Source organism: Doryrhamphus excisus, linkage group LG1 (assembly GCF_037039965.1).
Source record: "Doryrhamphus excisus strain RoL-2023G ecotype Guam linkage group LG1, RoL_Dexc_Guam_v1.1, whole genome shotgun sequence".
Lineage (NCBI taxonomy): Eukaryota > Metazoa > Chordata > Actinopteri > Syngnathiformes > Syngnathidae > Doryrhamphus > Doryrhamphus excisus.
In genome coordinates this window covers 7,134,845-7,155,318 of record NC_136357.1, presented here as the reverse complement: position 1 = coordinate 7,155,318, position 20,474 = coordinate 7,134,845, and the positions used below count along the sequence as shown (strand labels likewise).

At 41.2% G+C, this 20,474-nt stretch overlaps 1 protein-coding gene and 1 long non-coding RNA gene across 3 annotated transcripts in view; one reads left to right on the top strand and one right to left on the bottom strand.

Annotated features, from left to right (window-relative positions):
- Nucleotides 1-11,839, top strand: part of LOC131130973 (uncharacterized) — a 20,880-nt gene extending 9,041 nt beyond the window's left edge. For both annotated transcript variants that reach the window (XR_013627003.1, XR_013627001.1), the window contains exons 3-4: nucleotides 2,168-2,296; nucleotides 11,778-11,839. This is a non-coding gene — a long non-coding RNA (uncharacterized LOC131130973). The remainder of the gene's footprint in view (nucleotides 1-2,167; nucleotides 2,297-11,777) is intronic.
- The window catches only part of LOC131130933 (uncharacterized), a 23,195-nt gene extending 2,721 nt beyond the window's left edge, over nucleotides 1-20,474 (bottom strand). The window contains exons 1-38 of the mRNA XM_058075107.2: nucleotides 20,266-20,474; nucleotides 20,065-20,179; nucleotides 19,035-19,107; nucleotides 18,860-18,960; nucleotides 18,574-18,781; nucleotides 18,179-18,307; nucleotides 17,155-17,272; nucleotides 16,929-17,067; nucleotides 16,065-16,169; nucleotides 15,919-15,988; nucleotides 15,699-15,836; nucleotides 15,452-15,616; nucleotides 14,614-14,708; nucleotides 13,799-13,925; nucleotides 13,440-13,695; nucleotides 13,296-13,345; nucleotides 13,067-13,167; nucleotides 12,383-12,534; nucleotides 12,168-12,306; nucleotides 11,983-12,090; nucleotides 11,729-11,908; nucleotides 11,037-11,276; nucleotides 10,757-10,913; nucleotides 10,544-10,672; nucleotides 10,266-10,416; nucleotides 10,126-10,169; nucleotides 9,804-9,989; nucleotides 4,106-9,712; nucleotides 3,684-3,907; nucleotides 3,340-3,511; nucleotides 3,019-3,263; nucleotides 2,693-2,876; nucleotides 2,411-2,612; nucleotides 2,150-2,328; nucleotides 1,339-1,408; nucleotides 1,105-1,244; nucleotides 997-1,028; nucleotides 698-866 (exon numbers count right to left, since the gene is read on the bottom strand). Coding sequence (XP_057931090.2) covers nucleotides 698-866; nucleotides 997-1,028; nucleotides 1,105-1,244; nucleotides 1,339-1,408; nucleotides 2,150-2,328; nucleotides 2,411-2,612; nucleotides 2,693-2,876; nucleotides 3,019-3,263; nucleotides 3,340-3,511; nucleotides 3,684-3,907; nucleotides 4,106-9,712; nucleotides 9,804-9,989; nucleotides 10,126-10,169; nucleotides 10,266-10,416; nucleotides 10,544-10,672; nucleotides 10,757-10,913; nucleotides 11,037-11,276; nucleotides 11,729-11,908; nucleotides 11,983-12,090; nucleotides 12,168-12,306; nucleotides 12,383-12,534; nucleotides 13,067-13,167; nucleotides 13,296-13,345; nucleotides 13,440-13,695; nucleotides 13,799-13,925; nucleotides 14,614-14,708; nucleotides 15,452-15,616; nucleotides 15,699-15,836; nucleotides 15,919-15,988; nucleotides 16,065-16,169; nucleotides 16,929-17,067; nucleotides 17,155-17,272; nucleotides 18,179-18,307; nucleotides 18,574-18,781; nucleotides 18,860-18,960; nucleotides 19,035-19,107; nucleotides 20,065-20,179; nucleotides 20,266-20,327 — 10,762 coding nt within the window. The 5' untranslated portion in view covers nucleotides 20,328-20,474. The remainder of the gene's footprint in view (nucleotides 1-697; nucleotides 867-996; nucleotides 1,029-1,104; nucleotides 1,245-1,338; nucleotides 1,409-2,149; nucleotides 2,329-2,410; nucleotides 2,613-2,692; nucleotides 2,877-3,018; nucleotides 3,264-3,339; nucleotides 3,512-3,683; nucleotides 3,908-4,105; nucleotides 9,713-9,803; nucleotides 9,990-10,125; nucleotides 10,170-10,265; nucleotides 10,417-10,543; nucleotides 10,673-10,756; nucleotides 10,914-11,036; nucleotides 11,277-11,728; nucleotides 11,909-11,982; nucleotides 12,091-12,167; nucleotides 12,307-12,382; nucleotides 12,535-13,066; nucleotides 13,168-13,295; nucleotides 13,346-13,439; nucleotides 13,696-13,798; nucleotides 13,926-14,613; nucleotides 14,709-15,451; nucleotides 15,617-15,698; nucleotides 15,837-15,918; nucleotides 15,989-16,064; nucleotides 16,170-16,928; nucleotides 17,068-17,154; nucleotides 17,273-18,178; nucleotides 18,308-18,573; nucleotides 18,782-18,859; nucleotides 18,961-19,034; nucleotides 19,108-20,064; nucleotides 20,180-20,265) is intronic.

The following is a 20,474-nucleotide window of genomic DNA, read 5'->3' as shown; positions in this document are numbered from 1 at the left end:
CTACACGTGATTGCATCGCTACTCAGAATCAAAAAATGGTGTCAAAGTATCGGGGGAGAAGAAAATATCTCGCAATACGATGTCAAAAGTATGGAAGTACTTTACACTTAAAGGTAATGATTCGGTAGTCTGTGACCTGTGCAAAATGGAGATGGCGTACCATGAAAGCAGTACTGCGATGCACCAGCAACCGGGTGTTTTTTGCGCAAGTTTTATTTATTGAAAGAAAGTTTGATTATTTTTGTTATTGTAGGATGCCATTGTGAACTTTATCGTTGTATTGCTCAATACAATTCATTTTTGGACATATGAAAATTGAAAATATATTGAAAAGAAGAAATTAGTGTTTTATTCATGGAGATAAATTAGCATAAATTGCTATATAGGTCAAATTATGGGGGTCGAATCGAAATCGAATCAAATCTGATTTAAAAATTAATCGTTATAGTTTAGATTCTAGATTCTAGATTAATCGGTTACAATAATAATCGTGTAACCCAGCCCTAGTTGTAAGTTTGCATGTTCTCCCCGTGCGTGGGTACTCCAGTTTCCTCCCACATTCCAAAAACATGCTAGGTTAATTGGCGACTCCAAATTGTCCATAGGTATGAATGTGAGTGTGAATGGTTGTTTGTCTATATGTGCCCTGTGATTGGCTGATTTACCAGTCTCTTGTGTGGGCCATTCTCCAACTCACCACAGGCCGGCGTCTCACAACAGTCTACCGTACGGTTCACCAACACCTCGCCCTCTTTGTCACATACTATGGATGGTTGCCGGGGACACACGCGAGGCTCACATTGCACACTCAGCGTGTCTTCATCACAGACACACTGTTGGCAGCCGCTCTGCCACATGTCACCAAACTAGGAGGGAGGGGTAAAACACAGGTTGATCATGAATACACAGAATACAAGTCACCTTAGTTGAGACAATGATGAACGCTGTATATGTAATACTGTAATGTAATACTGTATACAGTATTGATTTCAGCACCTGTTTCGGTTGGCCATCGGGTCCGGTGCAACCTGTGGGAAGGAGAAGTCCTCTTTAGTGTTTTAAAGAATTAAAATCACATAAAATGAGATAAATAGTTTGTCTTACAAGATGAGACGCAGAGGTCGGAGCTTGAACTGAACAAGGTTGTGCCAGGTGGACAGAAACATCCCTCCACAAATATCTTACAGTCAGATTTCTGGTTGTTGTTTTCTCCTTGGCATTGCTGTGAATACTTGTCATTATACCTACAAATGGCCAGAATTGATAGTAGGAAATATACATATCGTTAATATAACTCTTAAAGTACTATGTCCTACTGATATGCAGTCATGTGATTACCTTGCATTGCAAGTTGGTACAACAATCGGCCCACAAGGTTTGTAGACTTTATTTGCAGGACATTTATATTCTAGAACAAACAAAAGGGGTTGATTCATAAAAATAAACAAATATATATTTTTCCATTAATAATACAATGATCCCTACTGAGATTGATTGGTTCTACATTCCTTATTTATAAATTTAACAGTTTCATAGTTAGAGCATAGAAAACCTGTTTAAGACTTTCTAAATATATATATTTTAAAACCATTATTAGTCATTTTTACATTTGTATTACCCCATATAGTAGATATAAGTGTGTGTTGCAATAAATGTCTTTCAGACATGTGCAAGGCAGGAAGTGGCGCCAGGGCTTCAGAGATGAGTTTTGAACTTTTCTTGCCGCCAAACTCAATTTTTGCCGCCGTTACGGGCCACCACAAGCCAGTTGGGAGGCAGTTTGAGCCACTGCACGCCACTAAGCACCTTATTGGTGACACTAGGCACCACAACAAATTGCATTAGCGCTCACTGGCACCAACTGCATTAAAGTAACAATAATGACACATAGGATACTACATGTCATTTACAGCTTCTTTGAATGCCTCATTTAGCAAATTTTATGCTTGAATATTTGTGACCAATAATAGGCCCTATTCAACCTCAAAACAGCATGATCTTTTAATTAATAGATTTTTCAAAAACTGAGATTCAAACCACAGCGTGACTGTAATAACTACCACAGTGAGAAATCACATGACTTTACTTCCCTATAGTTACCAAATATGGTTACAGCATATTCAAATATAATAATAATAAATCATCTTACCGCATTTTCCTTTTGCAGCACCCCTCCAGTCGACACAGACAGATGCCTCGGCACACATCATCGCGTACGCCTCCAGACTGGAGCATCCCACGGTGGAGTTTGGCATCTGGCAGACATCAAATTTGCAGGCCTTGTAAAAGGATTCCGGTGAGATGACTTTGTGGCATTCCTCAAACACCCTTGTAGCAGAAAATGAAGCAATAATTAGTCCGATCCGTGTGGGATAGTACATATCATGGATGTCATACGGGGCTCAATTACTTGCTGATTAAAATGTCGCAAATTTCCGGTTTGCAGAGAGGTTGTGTCGGTGTTGGAACCGGTGTCGTTGGAGGAGGCGGATTATTGCAATATGGTTTGTTTTTATCTGGCACGTGCCACTCATGAGCCATCTCGGGGCAAGAGGGGGAAATGTCACCGCTAGGCAATCGGCAGTCGTTCTTTCTGTGATTGTCACATGTTCCTGGTGGAAGAAGATATGAACCGTAACATGGAAAATTATGTATTATTGTTAGTTTGATAGCAAATAGACAATCAGCTCACCACACTGTCCCTCTGTGTTATTGCCGAACTGGGAAAATGGTAAATCAACGCTGAATAAAAGGCCCTTGAACATCACAACTGCTTCAATCGCAGGGATTCTCAGAAGCAGTTCTATTGAAGTACTTGTGATGATAAAGTCCTTGTTGGAATACGTTGGGGTGACTTCCTTGCCATTGACATACACCTGCACAGGTTGCATTGGTTAGAGTCTGCATATCCAATGTGATGCTTTAATCTATATTTTTTTCAGTGTCGTCTTATATTCAGGTCAACATATACATGGTAATCGTGATATCCAATTAATGAATAATAATAATGAAATGTACCATGTTGACTGTCTTTGGGATCCTCTCCTGTGTGAGAATGACTTCATAGTTCTTGTAATACACAATCAAGCTGTTAGCACAAGTCACTGTTCCTGTAGCGTCACAGTTCTCATTGTCAATAAGGATTTTCAAATTGTGCTTAGGAACGATCTCTTTAACCAGAACATAGGTGCAGTTTTTCTGAAAGCTGTAGTATTGGCCATCAAACGTGACATAGTGTGGATCTCCCCATCCGGTGCAAACACCTGCAATATAAGTGAGACTCATCAAATTGGCTGTTATTATTCTTTTGTGTTTGAATTTGTTTAAATTTGTACTCACATTTGCATTCGTATTGGAAACAGCAACCATCTTCATCATAAACCCTAACTGGTGGGTGGCCATTTTCACAAACTGGAATGGTTACTGGATCGCACGGCACGTGGTGTGTCAGCACTTTTCCATCATCACACATTTCAAAGGTGCACTTGCTTGAACTCCAAGTCTCACCATGCTGAGGAGAACAAAACCACATACAGTATTTGGAAAACTACTATAGGAATTTGTTTTGGAACTGTGACGGACTTGCTAACCATACTGAGATGCTTATTGGAGGTACTAATTGACATTGATTTACTAAAACATAAGTATGAAAAAAACTCTTCATGGTTGTACAAGTTATATACCTTCCTTGGTGGGACAAGGTAGGAACAGTCTTTCGGGGGAGCTGCTGTAGTGACTGTTGTTGACATAACTCGTGTTGTTACTACAGGCGTTGTTGAGGTGGTGGTAGGACTTGGTGGAGTGGTTGGCTGACATAGTCCTATATACTTGTCAACATGGCAAGTCATATTGCAATATGCTGTAAAACACCAGCCTGCTTCGTCTGTCTTATTGTAAATCGTAGACCCTGAAGAAAAAAAAGAGAAGTCTTCAGAGAAGTTGTGCTTTTTATGGTTGTACGTAAGCTGGAGACGACTTTTAGGTGTGAGAGGTATACCCTGGACTGGTCAAGCACATAGAAACTAGCATTCGTATTCAATATAAAAATATACATTATACATACAGTATGTTTCATAAATGAGGCAACGGGAAGATCACTATTTACCTGGATAGAAAATGTGACCCAAATATTGGCAGAAGCACTGAGTGGTTCTGCCTGCTGTTGAAGACTGAGAGGTTGTCAAAGGCTCTTCTGTCGCCTCTGCGGTTGTCTCTGCGGTTGTCTCTGCGGTTGTTTTGATTGCATTCTTTGTGGTCACTGGGGAAGTAAACTTTTGTGTAGTTGTGGCGACAGTAGTACTAATCCTTTCTGTTGTGATTATGATTGTGGTCTCTGACTTTTCTGTGGTTGTGGCTGCAGCAGTGCTGGGTTTTTCTGTTGTTATTGTAGGTGTTGTTGCTTTCTCAGTTGTAACTGTGGTAGGATTTGTTGGAATGGTTGTCGGTATGGATGGCTTTTCTGTGGTTGTTGTTATAGTGGTGGGCTCTTCCGTAAATGTTGTTTTAATAGGTTTTTCTGTTGTAGTTTGGGCCTCTGTTGTAGATGTGACCATGGGTTCTGTTGATGGTGCAATTGTAACAACCGTATTTGTGACAACTTCAGGTGTAGTGGTGATGGGTTTTCCAGTTGTAACTGCAGTAGTGGTGGGACTTTCTGTTGTTGTTGTTTTCGGCATTGTTGTGACTATCTTTTCTGTTGTTACTATGGTGGGCTTTTCTGTAGCTTCCGTGGTCAGTTTTTCTGTTGTTTTGGCTGTAGTGCTTGGCTGTTCTGTAGTCACTGTGGTTATTTTTTCTGTGACTTTTGTTGTAGTGGCGGTAGTACCAATGGTTTCGGAGGCTGTGGTTGTTTCTACTACTGTGGTGGTAGTGGTTGGTCTTTCTGTAGAGGTGGGATTTTCTGTGACAGTGGTTGGTCTTTCTGTTGTTGCAGCAATGGTGCTTATTTTTTCTGTAGATGCTGTGGTGGGCTTTTCTGTAACTGCAACAGTTGAGGTGTGTTGCTCTGTTACTGTGCTTGGAAATTCTGTAACTGTTGTTGGTTTTTCTGTAGTTGTAGTAGGTTGTTCAGTGGCTTGGGGGGTTGTGACAGCCACAGTTGTGGGCTTTTCTGTGTTTACAGCGACAGTAGTACTGGCCTTTTGTGTAACTATGGTTGTAGGTTTTTCTGTAACTGTGGTGGTTGTTGTTGGTACTTCTGTAGCTGTGGTGGGTTTTTCAGTCGGTATAATAGTTGTTTTGGCACTAGTTGTAGGCTTTTCTGTGGTTGTGGCTGCAGTAGTGCTGGGTTTTTCTGTTGTTATTGTATGTGTTGTTACTTTCTCAGTTGTAACTGTGGTAGGATTTGTTGGAATGGTTGTTGGAATGGATGGCTTTTCTGTGGTTGTTGTTATAGTCGTGGGCTCTTCTGTAAATGTTGTGAGTTGGGGGGTTGTTTTAATAGGTTTTTCTGTTGTAGTTTGGGCCTCTGTTGTAGATGTGACCATGGGTTCTGTTGATGGTGCAATTGTAACAACCGTATTTGTGACAACTTCAGGTGTAGTGGTGATGGGTTTTCCAGTTGTAACTGCAGTAGTGGTGGGACTTTCTGTTGTTGTTGTTTTCGGCATTGTTGTGACTATCTTTTCTGTTGTTACTATGGTGGGCTTTTCTGTAGCTTCCGTGGTCAGTTTTTCTGTCGTTTTGGCTGTTGTGCTTGGCTGTTCTGTATTCGCTGTGGTTATTTTTTCTGTGACTTTTGTTGTAGTGGCGGTAGTACCAATGGTTTCGGAGGCTGTGGTTGTTTCTACTACTGTGGTGGTAGTGGTTGGTCTTTCTGTAGTTGTGGGATTTTCTGTGACAGTGGTTGGTCTTTCTGTTGTTGCAGCCACGGTGCTTATTTTTTCTGTAGATGCTGTGGTGGGCTTTTCTGTAACTGCAACAGTTGAAGTGTGTTGCTCTGTTACTGTGCTTGGAAACTCTGTAACTGTTGTTGGTTTTCCTGTAGTTGTAGTAGGTTGTTCAGTGGCTTGGGGGGTTGTGACAGCCACAGTTGTGGGCTTTTCTGTGGTTACGGCAACAGTAGTACTGGCCTTTTGTGTAACTATGGTTGTAGGTTTTTCTGTAACTGTGGTTGTTGTTGTTGGTACTTCTGTAGCTGTGGTGGGTTTTTCAGTCGGTATAATAGTTGTTTTGGCATTAGTTGTAGGCTTTTCTGTGGTTGTGGCTGCAGTAGTGCTGGGGTTTTCCGTTGTTATTGTATGTGTTGTTACTTTCTCAGTTGTAACTGTGGTAGGATTTGTTGGAATGGTTGTTGGTATGGATGGCTTTTCTGTGGTTGTTGTTATAGTCGTGGGCTCTTCCGTAACTGTTGTGAGTTGGGGGGTTGTTTTAATAGGTTTTTCTGTTGTAGTTTGGGCCTCTGTTGTAGATGTGACCATGGGTTCTGTTGATGGTGCGATTGTAACAACCGTATATGTGACAACTTCAGGTGTAGTGGTGATGGGTTTTCCAGTTGTAACTGCAGTAGTGGTGGGACTTTCTGTGGTTGTTGTTTTCGGCATTGTTGTGACTATCTTTTCTGTTGTTACTATGGTGGGCTTTTCTGTAGCTTCCGTGGTCAGTTTTTCGGTTGTTTTGGCTGTAGTGCTTGGCTGTTCTGTATTCGCTGTGGTTATTTTTTCTGTGACTTTTGTTGTAGTGGCGGTAGTTCCAATGGTTTCGGAGGCTGTGGTTGTTTCTACGACTGTGGTGGTAGTGGTTGGTCTTTCGGTAGTTGTGGGATTTTCTGTGACAGTGGTTGGTCTTTCTGTTGTTGCAGCCACGGTGCTTATTTTTTCTGTAGATGCTGTGGTGGGCTTTTCTGTAACTGCAACAGTTGAAGTGTGTTGCTCTGTTACTGTGATTGTAAATTCTGTAACTGTTGTTGGTTTTTCTGTAGTTGTAGTAGGTTGTTCAGTGGCTCGGGGGGTTGTGACAGCCACAGTTGTGGGCTTTTCTGTGGTTGTGGCTGCAGTAGTGCTGGGTTTTTCTGTTGTTATTGTATGTGTTGTTACTTTCTCAGTTGTAACTGTGGTAGGATTTGTTGGAATGGTTGTTGGGATGGATGGCTTTTCTGTGGTTGTTGTTATAGTCGTGGGCTCTTCCGTAACTGTTGTGAGTTGGGGGGTTGTTTTAATAGGTTTTTCTGTTGTAGTTTGGGCCTCTGTTGTAGATGTGACCATGGGTTCTGTTGATGGTGCGATTGTAACAACCGTATATGTGACAACTTCAGGTGTAGTGGTGATGGGTTTTCCAGTTGTAACTGCAGTAGTGGTGGGACTTTCTGTGGTTGTTGTTTTCGGCATTGTTGTGACTATCTTTTCTGTTGTTACTATGGTGGGCTTTTCTGTAGCTTCCGTGGTCAGTTTTTCTGTCGTTTTGGCTGTTGTGCTTGGCTGTTCTGTATTCGCTGTGGTTATTTTTTCTGTGACTTTTGTTGTAGTGGCGGTAGTTCCAATGGTTTCGGAGGCTGTGGTTGTTTCTACGACTGTGGTGGTAGTGGTTGGTCTTTCTGTAGTTGTGGGATTTTCTGTGACAGTGGTTGGTCTTTCTGTTGTTGCAGCCACGGTGCTTATTTTTTCTGTAGATGCTGTGGTGGGCTTTTCTGTAACTGCAACAGTTGAAGTGTGTTGCTCTGTTACTGTGGTTGTAATTTCTGTAACTGTTGTTGTTTTTTCTGTAGTTGTAGTAGGTTGTTCAGTGGCTCGGGGGGTTGTGACAGCCACAGTTGTGGGCTTTTCTGTGGTTGTGGCTGCAGTAGTGCTGGGTTTTTCTGTTGTTATTGTATGTGTTGTTACTTTCTCAGTTGTAACTGTGGTAGGATTTGTTGGAATGGTTGTTGGTATGGATGGCTTTTCTGTGGTTGTTGTTATAGTCGTGGGCTCTTCCGTAACTGTTGTGAGTTGGATGGTTGTTTTAATAGGTTTTTCTGTTGTAGTTTGGGCCTCTGTTGTAGATGTGACCATGGGTTCTGTTGATGGTGCGATTGTAACAACCGTATATGTGACAACTTCAGGTGTAGTGGTGATGGGTTTTCCAGTTGTAACTGCAGTCGTGGTGGGACTTTCTGTGGTTGTTGTTTTCGGCATTGTTGTGACTATCTTTTCTGTTGTTACTATGGTGGGCTTTTCTGTAGCTTCCGTGGTCAGTTTTTCTGTTGTTTTGGCTGTAGTGCTTGGCTGTTCTGTATTCACTGTGGTTATTTTTTCTGTGACTTTTGTGGTAGTGGCGGTAGTACCAATGGTTTCGGAGGCTGTGGTTGTTTCTACTACTGTGGTGGTAGTGGTTGGTCTTTCTGTAGTTGTGGGATTTTCTGTGACAGTGGTTGGTCTTTCTGTTGTTGCCGCAATGGTGCTTATTTTTTCTGTAGATGCTGTGGTGGGCTTTTCTGTAACTTCAACAGTTGAGGTGTGTTGCTCTGTTACTGTGGTTGTAAATTCTGTAACTGTTGTTGGTTTTTCTGTAGTTGTAGTAGGTTGTTCAGTGGCTTGGGGGGTTGTGACAGCCACAGTTGTGGGCTTTTCTGTGGTTGTGGCTGCAGCAGTGCTGGGTTTTTCTGTTGTTATTGTATGTGTTGTTATTTTCTCAGTTGTAACTGTGGTAGGATTTGTTGGAATGGTTGTTGGGATGGATGGCTTTTCTGTGGTTGTTGTTATAGTCGTGGGCTCTTCTGTAAATGTTGTTTTAATAGGTTTTTCTGTTGTAGTTTGGGCCTCTGTTGTAGATGTGACCATGGGTTCTGTTGATGGTGCGATTGTAACAACCGTATATGTGACAACTTCAGGTGTAGTGGTGATGGGTTTTCCAGTTGTAACTGCAGTAGTGGTGGGACTTTCTGTGGTTGTTGTTTTCGGCATTGTTGTAGGTTTTTCTGTAACTGTGGTTGTTGTTGTTGGTACTTCTGTAGCTGTGGTGGGTTTTTCAGTCGGTATAATAGTTGTTTTGGCAGTAGTCATAGGCTTTTCTGTGGTTGTGGCTGCAGTAGTTCTGGGTTTTTCTGTTGTCATGGCACGTGTTGTTGATTTTTCTGTTGTAACAGTGGTTGGGTTTGTTGGAATGGTCGTTGGCGTGGATGGCTTTTCTGTGGTTGTTGGTGCAGTTGTGCTGGGCTTTTCTGTCGTCATTATGGGTGTTGTTGCACTTGTAGTTATAGCTTTGGTTGTCGTGGCACAATCATTAATGCAACATTTGACTTGTATCTCATAGTCATAACAAATTGGAGGGATGCCTTGGTCTTTGTTATGACAGATCAATCCATCTGTTGGGTTACATCTAACTTTCTGATCTAGTTCGTCCAAAGATAGATCTGGGTATTGCGTTGCTCTGCATTCTATTTGAAGTGGTTGTTTACATTCACTCAGATTTGGATCGGTTATGTTTTCAATCGGCTCATATTCTCCACCATTTGGAGAAAAGTCAGGGTAATGGTTGTTGATCCAAGGTGATGTGTAACAAACAAGACAGTCAGATGGGGTTGTTGTTGGCGTTTCTGTGGTTGTCGTGGTTTGGACATTTTCCGTTGTAATTGTGGTTGGGTTTGTTAGAATGGTTGTTGGTATGGATGGCATTTCTGTGGTTGTTGTTATGGTGGTGGGTTCTTCTGTGAACGTTGTGGGTTCGAGGGTTGTTTTGATGGGGTTTTCACTTGTTGTCGTTTCTTTCACTGTGGTTTCTGCTGTGGAAGTTGGTCCTTCTGTGATTACCACATTAGAAAAATAGTCAGTTTCTTATTTTTAAAGGTAAACATTAGATGTTTAGAAATCTAGTTCATAGTTGACTCCTACCTGTTGTCACAAACACAAATTCAGTTGTCGTCGGCTGCTGTGTCGTTGAACTGCAAGGCCTAACCACTCTTGTGATATTTCCATGTTCACCGCAATAAGCAGTAATACAGGTTCCAGCTCCATCGTGAATATCATATACAACTTCTCCGTACTTGTATATTTTCCCTTTGTATGTGCAAGTGCAAGCTGCAAAACATATGAATAACATTTTACGAATCCATGGCATTTTAAAGGACAAAATTAAAAAAAAAAGTAGTTTTAAACAGTATAAACAGCCAATAATGAACAATAATAGAGCCATCTTTTGGTGAAGTGTTTTTACCTTTGGCATCATAAACACATTCCCTTTTTGTTGAAATACATTTACTGAAAAGCAAAAAAAAGACAACCAAAATGAATTTTTTTTTTTTTAAAAAAAGGACTTGATTTTATCAAATAACTTTTGGATGAAAAGAATCCTACCATGTCTGACAGTTTTCCGTCTGAGGCATTATCTCTCCTTCTGTATAATGCTTCCCGTCATCATCATAGCATCCGCAGTCTTCCCTTGACACACACTTCATTGTTTCCTCTTCCAAATATGGTTGTTGGGGTGGACACCGTGGATAACAGCCTTAAAGACATGTAAGATATGTAATGGTAAACGGTACAAGCAAGGACCTTTAAAGGTAAAAACCAGGAAAACCTCAGGTAAACACAATTGTTTTAACTACTGATGATATTGATTGTTATTCTCATACCTTCTAATGGTGGGATTTGGGTATAGCATTCTCCTGAGGGATTTCTGCATGTCTTCGTGCATGGCTTTCCACAAGGCTCGTAGTGCCATTCACACACATCATTGGGATTGTAGTAATCACAGTATACAGCTAACAAAAGAAAATGTCATTGCAAATGAATGAACACAGGTTAAATTTGAATTCATTCTCCAGAAACATAAATGAAACACTTACGACAGATAGTGGGTGTTCTCCAATCTATGCAAGTTTGAGCCTTATTACAGGCGGCTGCATAGGCTGCCACAGTCGAGCAGAAGCAGTCACAATCTCCTCCAGTATTGCAGGCGCATGTGTCTCTTACACAGGCATCATAATAAGGCTGCGGATCCACCTTGAAAAAAAATCAATATGCAAGTTAATACTGTTTGATTTATAACCCCAAATGCATTATAGCATTATATTGAATTGGAGTGTTTAAGGTTCAAGTATTCATAAATGCAATGAAGTGGATTACCTTTGAATGACAAGGACCAAACACTTCACTCTTGATAATGCTACAGTGTTTCAGAGCCCATGCTTGCCTGTGCGAGTACAGCACGCAGGGATTTTTTAGTGCATTTGTATTGGGACAGCTTGGTGACACTTTCCAGCTGTTTCCGAACTTAAAGGCGTCCACCACAAGCTCTTTGTTTCTGGTGGAAAAATCATTCTTGATGCTTCCGTCGAAATTTCCACATAGCCCACAAACTTTTCCCTGGAATTTAATACGATAGAGTCAAGTTAAAAACATCAATACTGATAGAAATGACATTTACAGTTGAGAAGTTTCATGGAAAATGGATGTCATTTTATATTTTGGTCATTGATGAGTTATTTGAATCATTCTTTTTCACAACATACATCTTACATTATTTATCCAAAAACTGCACAAGTTTGAAATTTGAATACATTCTCGGAATTACTTAATTGTTCCTTAGCTAGCTGAATGGTGTAATCTTATTGGATTTCTGTGTGATGTTTCATTGGATTAGTTTGATTCGCTTAGAGTTTGTTTTGGTTAGAGTGGAACATATTAATGACACTAACCAAGTTTGTACTGTATTATCGAAGTGTTCAAATAAATCATTCACAAAGTACACAAAATTAGTAAGACATCCTGTGACTGCATGCAAGCATATGACTGGAATGGTATACTGGTTCTCTCACCTTGAATGTGGAGCTCAGTTTGATCATGAGTGTCGTCTTCCTATTCCAGATGAGAACAAGACCATTCTTTGCCTCAATGACAACATACATCCCGATAGAGTGGACTTTATAAGGTATGTCTATCCCTTTGTTTTGTTTGATAACTTTGACGTTTTCCTCTTTAAGGATAATTTCAGTGTTCTGAAAAAAAGCAGTAAAAAGTAGTTAGTAACGTCCCTACAATATTATTTTTACATTATAATAGAATGGTGTACCCCTAAGAAGAGCTTGACAGCAATGGAGCAGACGTTATCGCTTGTCCCACAGGGAATGCTTTCAGTCAGGACCCTAAAGGTGCCCTCCTTACCGTCACCGCAGTAATCCTAGATAAAAATAGATTTTAGTAGTTATTTTTGATAAAGCACAAAGATATACAACAGACAGTAAACACACCACATACCTGACTAAAGACGTAATCACAGTCCCCGTTGAAAGAAAATTTCTTCTCATCGAAGGTGATGTAATGGCCTTCTCCATATATTGTACAGCTTCCATCACACTGCCGATCGGTACATTGCCATTGTCTGCTTTTGCAAGTGCTGTTGTCACGTAATAAAGAGTCACACAGAATATACTAATAATTCCCAGAGGTCACAGCAACAAAGATGTGCTCACCAGGTGTTGCAGTCCACATTAACAGTCTGTCCAGGCTTGTAGGATTGTCCATTGTACGTGCAGGGACATTGAGACTCTTTAATACAGCCTCCTTTACCATCAGACAACAGACCATCAGGACAGACGCAGCCTGAGACACAATGCGAGCTGACCTGTACAGTGTCACAACAACGTTTTAGTACACTTGTACATCGCTCCCTCACTGTGTTGTGTTTTTTCAAATGTAATTCATTAAAACAACTGCAGTTTCATGGTTGACTATGATGTATTATTACATATGGAGTCAGCCATGGATGCAGAGTCCGACATGACAGTGAAAAAAAGTTATCTCACATTATGTGTGGAAGTGGTACATTTTGGCTAGTATGGATTTTTTGACATGCAGTGTAGTGTATTAATGGTGACTTGCTAGGTTAATAAGCGACTCCAAATTGTCCATAGGTATGAATGTGAGTGTGCATGGTTGTTTGTCTATATGTGCCCTGTGATTGGCTGGCGACCAGTCCACCCCGCCTCTCACACGAAGACAGCTGGGATAGGCTCCAGCACCCCCGCGACCCTCGTGAGGATAAGCGGTAGAAAATGAATGAATTGTTAGAGCCCCCTACACAAAACATAACACCCCTATAATCACCTTTACACTCATTATAGTAGTTCTAAATCCATCTATTTATTCAGTCTTACACATTCTGTGTCCAGAGTCTGGCAGGTTTTTTGGCACTCTGACCCCGTGTCGCCTGGTTTTGCGCTTGAGCAGTTGAAGAAAACCATTGGTGCCCTGCAGGCTGATCACAGTGAATGAATGCGTTAGAAAAGACATAAGAAAATATACTTTTCAAATGAGTAATGATAATAAAAAAAGTTAAACCTAATGTATTTTTAAGACTAAACCTCTATGGTTCTTTTTACATACTTTCAGTTGTGTGGTTTCCTGCACAGATTAGTTTTCCACTCCGGCAGGAACTGAAAAGCAACAAAAAGATGGGCTAAAATGTATATTTTATCCTTTAAAAGGGTTTCCATGAATAATAACGTTGATCCACTACCAAATGCTCACCATATTTGTCCGTGTGCCCTGACAGTCTGCTTGGGCCGCACCACCATGTCCCCTATGTAGCAGGAGCACAGGGCCGCCGCCACGCACACCCCCTTCTCGTTGAGGTAGGTGCCCTCAGCACAGCCGCAGCCATCCACCGGCGTAAAATCAACCTCACAAGTTAAATCCGATTGGCTCAGAGAGCGGCATGTGCGGCCACAGCTTGTCATGTCGTAGTCAAATACCAAATTTGACGGGCAGGTTGTTGTGTATTTTTCTGTTAAAAAAACAGCATGCAACTGTTAGTCTTGAATGAAATTAGAATGGATAATGCTGATCCATTGGATAATGGATAATGGATTTTTTTGGGTGAAACCTACTGCACACCACTTCCCGCCATCCATTTAAGGAGATACCAGCAGCGGCACATGCGTGAACGTAGGAGGACATGGCAGCACACATGCAATCCTCGCTGTTTTCGCAGGCACACGTGTCATAGATACAGGACTGTGGAGAGAATGCATTTGTTAGGAGAGTGGTTAGCACGCAAGGAGACCTGGGTTCGATTCTTGCATGTTCTCCCCGTGTGTGTGTATGTGGTTTTCCTCCCTCATTCCAAAAACACGCATGCTAGGTTAACTGGCGACTCCATAGGTATGAATGTGGGTGTGAATGGTTGTTTCTCTATATGTATGTGCCCTGTGATTGGCTGGCAACCAATCCAGGGTGTACCCCACCTCTCGCCCGATGACAGCCGGGATATCTGTGATTTGTATCTACGGTGCATAGCAAAGATGGGCATAATAATCAATTAATTGATCATTACGAAATCTGTTGATTGATGTTTGTGTTGGGGAGCAATTGAGTGCACTACTTTGCTTTAACCAGTAGGGGCACTGTTGATTCAATCTCAACTAATTTGCTATCTAAAGATGAACATGGTCAATGGGAAATTGATCACTATCCGTGCAGACGTCTACTCTGGTTCAACCCCTCTACTTAGTCCAACAGTGTCATGGAATCAGGAGTTCAGAACATTTACATTTTAGTATATTCATCAAAAGTCAATCAAGATTCTACAGTATAAAACCTAGTCTGATGCCTATCCATCTTATGTGGTTTTCACTGGGGATTTCACATTGAGGGCTGGGGAGGAAAAAAAAATTCTTGTCAAGGATGTAACACAAGTTCTTACAGTAACGTATTCTTCTGGGTTTATCTCGGAATGGCACTTGGAAAACACTCCTGATGTGTTGGTCAGCAATGAGCACCAGTGGTTGGCATACTTCTCTGAAAAACACAAACATGTCAAATTGGTGGCATTAGATTGGAAGCAATTTGGAACAACATTAGTAGATCCATTAAAGCTGTCATAAAACATCAATATTACAATGTATTGTATTGGACCACCAGCATGAGATGAATAGCTCTCACAAAACTTATCATGGACAACACTGGCCATAGGGTTTGCTTCTTCTTTGACTTTTTGCAATAATTTCCAGCACCTTTCATCAGAATTTTTGTCATTTGTTATGAATGATAGCATCAAGTATTCTATTGTTTTGTATTAAGCCATGGGATGTTTTCATGTGTCTTTAAAGCTCTGAAAAAAATGTTTTTAACGTATAACAAATAACAACTAACTAATAATTAAATTAAATTAAATTAAATTAAATTAAATTAAATTAATCAGAAAGGCAGGAAGTGAACAAATGTAACAGTTACTGATTGCAAAAGTACCAGATGCAGGGGTAGGATTTAATAAGCTTTGCTTCTTCCTACTCCTTTTGGACATGTGGAACTGTGAACTGATTATGTGATGCATTCAATTGTAATCTGATGTATGTTCAAATGAAATTAAACCATTACCATTACCATCATACTATGACTGTTATTCAAAATCTTAAATTTGAAAAAGAAAAGAGAGCTCAACCAGTGTTCCGTCATACTGTATGTTTGACCTCAGAGGTTCCACAGTATTCTTGCATTATAGTTTTGCATCATGAACTTCACAGCAATGAGAAAGAACCTACCCTTATCGACACTCAGCAGGCAGGGGTCACCGAGTGTATTGGTGACATCTGGACATCCTCCTTTAGCCCTCCATGAGTTGGCAAATGTAGCAGCTGTCCCTTCAATCATTCCGCATACGGTTTTGAAGTCATCGACTTCAACGTTGTTAAAATCCCCACAAAGACCTGCACAGAGAGAGAGAGACAGATACACTAAATATGAAAGTATACAAGGTCATACAGTATATACACCAAAACCACTACTCACCATGGAGTTTGCCTCTATGAGACAGACCGGCTTTGATGTAAACCTGCATGATGGGCGTGAGCTGGATTTCAAGGTGAAGCCCGTAGACGGTGTGGATCACAATGTAAAACGTGGATGGGCTGAAGATCGTTATGTCATCTGTAGGCAAAACAAACCATTATTCATCATGGAATAAAAGTCAAATGATTGTCACGAAAAGACAAAAAAAAAAAGCACTGACCCATGAAGAGAGGTAGCTGAGAGGTGAGCTTGTTGACAAAAACGTGCCCGCTTGCTTCCACAACAATCACCTGCATTAAATGTATTAAATATGATGTGAGTCACATCCTATAAAACCATATCTCTTCTCTTATGTGCCAACCTTACCGTGGATTTTGACAGCACTAGAGCGACTGCATTCAGGCAGGTTGATTTGTCCGATTTCTCACATTTGACAATTTCACCCAGGACAACGAAAGTCCCATTCACCTGCTGTAGGGGACAAAATGTATAATATTCATATTGCAGTTAGGTTGCAGTGTAGCTTTTTTGACTGATTTGAAGTTGATTTTAAACACTTATAATGTTTGTTTTTAAGGAAATTCATGGTACTGTTCCATTTTAGGGATGCGCAGTGATTGAGTGGTTAGGGGTTTGGCCACACAGCTAGGGGACCAGGGTTCGATTCCTCTGTGTGGAGTTTGCATGTTCTCCCCGTGCATGTGTGGGTTTTCTCCGGGTACTCCGGTTTCCTCCCACATTCCAAAAACATGCTAGGTTAATTGGTGACTCCAAATTGTCCATAGGTATGAATGTGAGTGTGAATGGTTGTTTGTCTATATGTGCCCTGTGATTGGCAGATTGACCAGTCCAGGGTGTACCTGGACTCCAGCAAGCCCGCGACCCTCGTGAGGATAAGCGGTAGAAAGCTAATGTTGTTGTTTTTGGATTGTGGGAGGAAACTGGAGTACCGGGAGAAAACCCATGCATGCACGGGGAGAACATGAAAACTCCACACAGATTTGGCAGAGGGTGGAATTGAACCCTGGTCTCCTAGCTGTGAGGTCTACGTGCTAACCACTTGTCCACCGTGCAACCTCAAAAAAATGTGTGTCATTGAATTTAATTGAAAAATTGTAATCATAATTTTTTTAAATTAGGTAAGTTTTACTTGTTTTCCTACTCATATGACAATGAGGAATGTTAAACCAATAAGAGGAATTGAGTAGTTAAATAGTTCAAATCCCTTACCCTTGTAATAACATAGGAGCAGTCGCCATGGAAAGTGTATGTTTTATCATCATAGGTGGAGATATGGGAGCCTCCCAGCATGGAACAGACCCCAGGGCAGTCCTTGTCGCTACACCTCCATTCACCCTGAGTACAAGTGCTGCCAAAACATTTTAGTCAGCTTCAAAAAATAATAATTCACAGTGTTGCTGTAAATGTACGAAGGAAACGAGTGTGAAGTCATCACCATGTCTGACAGGCCCTGGAGTAGGATTCACCAGGTTTGTATGGCTGGCCATTGTGGATGCAGGAGCACTGGTCCGCAGGCAGACATCCATTATCACCGATGTCATCCAAAAGGGTCCCTTCAGAGATTTACCAATAAAATACTTCTTAAACCAAAATATTTATCTGTAATCATATTTTAAAGTCAGTCATATAATCACAACTAAATTGCAGTGAAATGCAAATTAGGATGGCTCTGAATGCTTGGTTTCAGAGAGTTTTTTCTAACACCGTCTCTTTCTGACATCACAGGATGCTGAACGTGAGTACAAACTGTAGCCCGCGCCCCTCAAGTAGCTCTCCAAAGTTTTCATTCATTTATCATTCATTCATTCATTCATTCATTCATTCATTTTCTAACGCTTTTCCTCACGAGGGTCGTGGGGGGTGCTGGAGCCTATCCCAGCTGTCTTCGGGCGAGAGGCGGGGTACACCCTGGACTGGTCGCCAGCCAATCACAGGGCACATATAGACAAACAACCATTCACACTCACATTCATACCTATGGACAATTTGGAGTCGCCAATTAACCTAGCATGTTTTTGGAATGTGGGAGGAAACCGGAGTACCCGGAGAAAACCCACGCATGCACGGGAAGAACATGCAAACTCCACACAGAGATGGCCGGGGGTGGAATTGAACCCTGGTCTCCTAGCTGTGAGGTCTGTGCGCTAACCACTCGACCGGCCATTCATTTATCATCGACTCCTATACCGTCAAAATTAGAAAGCAGGATTCGGCAGTAGACCGGAAGTCTTCAGGAACGCTTGTGAGTGTGACCAATCACAGCGGAATGAGTGGAATCAATTAAAAAAACACAGTTTTTGGAAATCCAAGGAAATATGGCTGGAATAGGTGCAGATTCTGGAAGATCTAGAAAGCTTTCTGTGCTGGTTATTGTGTGCAGCTGCTCTATAGGAGTCCCCAACTCATTAAAATTAGCATAAAAGGTTCCCATTTTAGTTTTGATGTTGATTTCAACCTACCTGGAGGACAGAAGCATCCGTCGATGCAATGATCTTCACACACTTCACTCCTCTGTGGGTTGCTGCACGTGTTTGTGCAGGGGCTCCCACACTCTTTGTAGACCATGTTAAGTGGACATTTTTTTTTCGCTATTGGGCATAAAAGAGAGACAAGTGATTTAATGTTCTATACAGTTCAGTTTTCTATACAGCTCGTTATCAATAGGGTTACTGTTGCATATGCAAGCTGACTTTGGGTGGGTTTACCACACAACCACCTATGGACAAACAGCCATTCCCACTCACATTCACACCTATGGACTATTTCGAATTAACCGAACATGCACGTTTTTGCACTGTTGGAGGAAGCCAATGAAAACCTACAAAAACATGAGATCCTAGACTTCTTTCCTTACCGCACAAATGTGCATTCCATTCCTGTGGCTCCCCTCCTGCATGAGCGCATTGACGCGAGTACTCTGACATGGTGGAACACAAACAGGGAGTGGAACCGTTACAGTTGCACAAGTCCTTCATGCATGCTTCCACAAAAGCATCCCTGTCAATTAGGTCTTGACAACTGAGGAAGGCGGGTCCTGACACGGCGGTCTCACAGATGGATCTCTGAAAGGGGGCACAACGATATTTGTAACTTGTGTTAAACTAATATTAATTTAACGCTACCCTTACGGTGAATACCACCTGAGTTTTGGAGCAGGTCTGTGGGAAAGGAGACAAGTTTTCATCACAGTTTTCAGTTGGACTGTCGGCTTTCCATGCTTCCCCGACATCCTCAATTTCTCCTATTTTTTAGAAGAAGGAGATACATTTGTAGTACATTTCAATACAGATATTGTGAAGCAAGGCTTGAACCTACCCTCAATCTGATCTCCATTGAAGTCACCACACAAGCCACAAGTCTGATTCTTGTATTTCGCATCCAACTCAACCTGGAAATCGCAATGGTGAGAATGGTGGTGAGAACATAACAATGATAAGAAATTTGACCAGTGTTTTTTGCCACAATATTGGTAATGGTAATGGTTTAATTTCATTTGAACGTGCATCAGATTACAATTGAATGCATCACATAATCAGTTCACAGTTCCACATGTCCAAAAGGAGTAGGAAGAAGCAAAGCTTATTAAATCCTACCCCTCCATCTGGTACTTTTACAATCAGTAACTGTTTCATTTGTTCACTTCCTGCTTTCCATAATACAGTTTAAGGTTTTTTTTTTAAAATGCACCTCCGAAGTACTCGGTGATATGACCATCCAATGACATAACGGGTACCATAGTAAGTGTCAATATAGTGATATATATAGCACATCATGACTGGTTCAAGACTCTTCATCCTTGTATTTAGCAAACATCAACTGCTTGTATTGTTTCTTGAATTGGCTCATCGTTGTGCATTGTTTGAGGGTCTTACTCAATCCATTCCATAGTTTGATTCCACATACTGAAATGCTATGGCTTTTTAACGTAGTCCTAGCATATAAGTGTTTCAAATGTAGTTCTTCCCTGAGATCATATTTCTCCTCTCTTGTAGAGAAGTATTGGATGACATTTTTAGCTAATTGGTTATTTTTAGCCTTATGCATTATTTTAGCTGTTTGAAGATGAACTATATCCGTAAGTATTAAGTATTTGTGATTTTAGAAATTTTGTTCTCTGTAGGCGGCATGATGAATTATCCTTACTGACCTTTTTTGGAGTACATTTAGCGAGTGAAGATTACTTTATTGCATTATTGCCACATATTTCCACAGAGTAAGTAAGATATTGTGTCTTAGGTTTTACATTTCATGTTGTTTTTGGTATAGATGCTGTCTCTTCTATTATGAGCATGACATAATAGTGCTACTTAAGTGAAACATATTGAGTGAATGTGGCTGAACCCACCCAGAGAGTGTCTTGTTCGTTCCACATGACAATCACACCCATTGTTGCCTCCACTTTAACGTATGAGAAGGTTCTCTCGATTGAGATGCCAACCTGGCTGAACGGCAGCGCCACCCTAGGTAGAAATAAGTCATAACAATAACGTGTCCATTGATGGTAGCCACGTCAAATGTACTCTACGAGTTTGAGTAACAGACTCACGGCTTGTCATTGACCATGATGGAGGAGCTGGACAGTTCCACCACCACTCCATTGAGCCTCATGGCCACCCGCTTTATGGCGGTGATCCCACCTGTCTCTTGGCGTTGCAGCTGGATGTTGAAATCCTCATAGCTGCTTTTACAGTTGGATGCAAGCAGATAGTTGCAATTGGAGCGAAGCTGGAAGAACTCTCTGTCGAATGTTCTGAA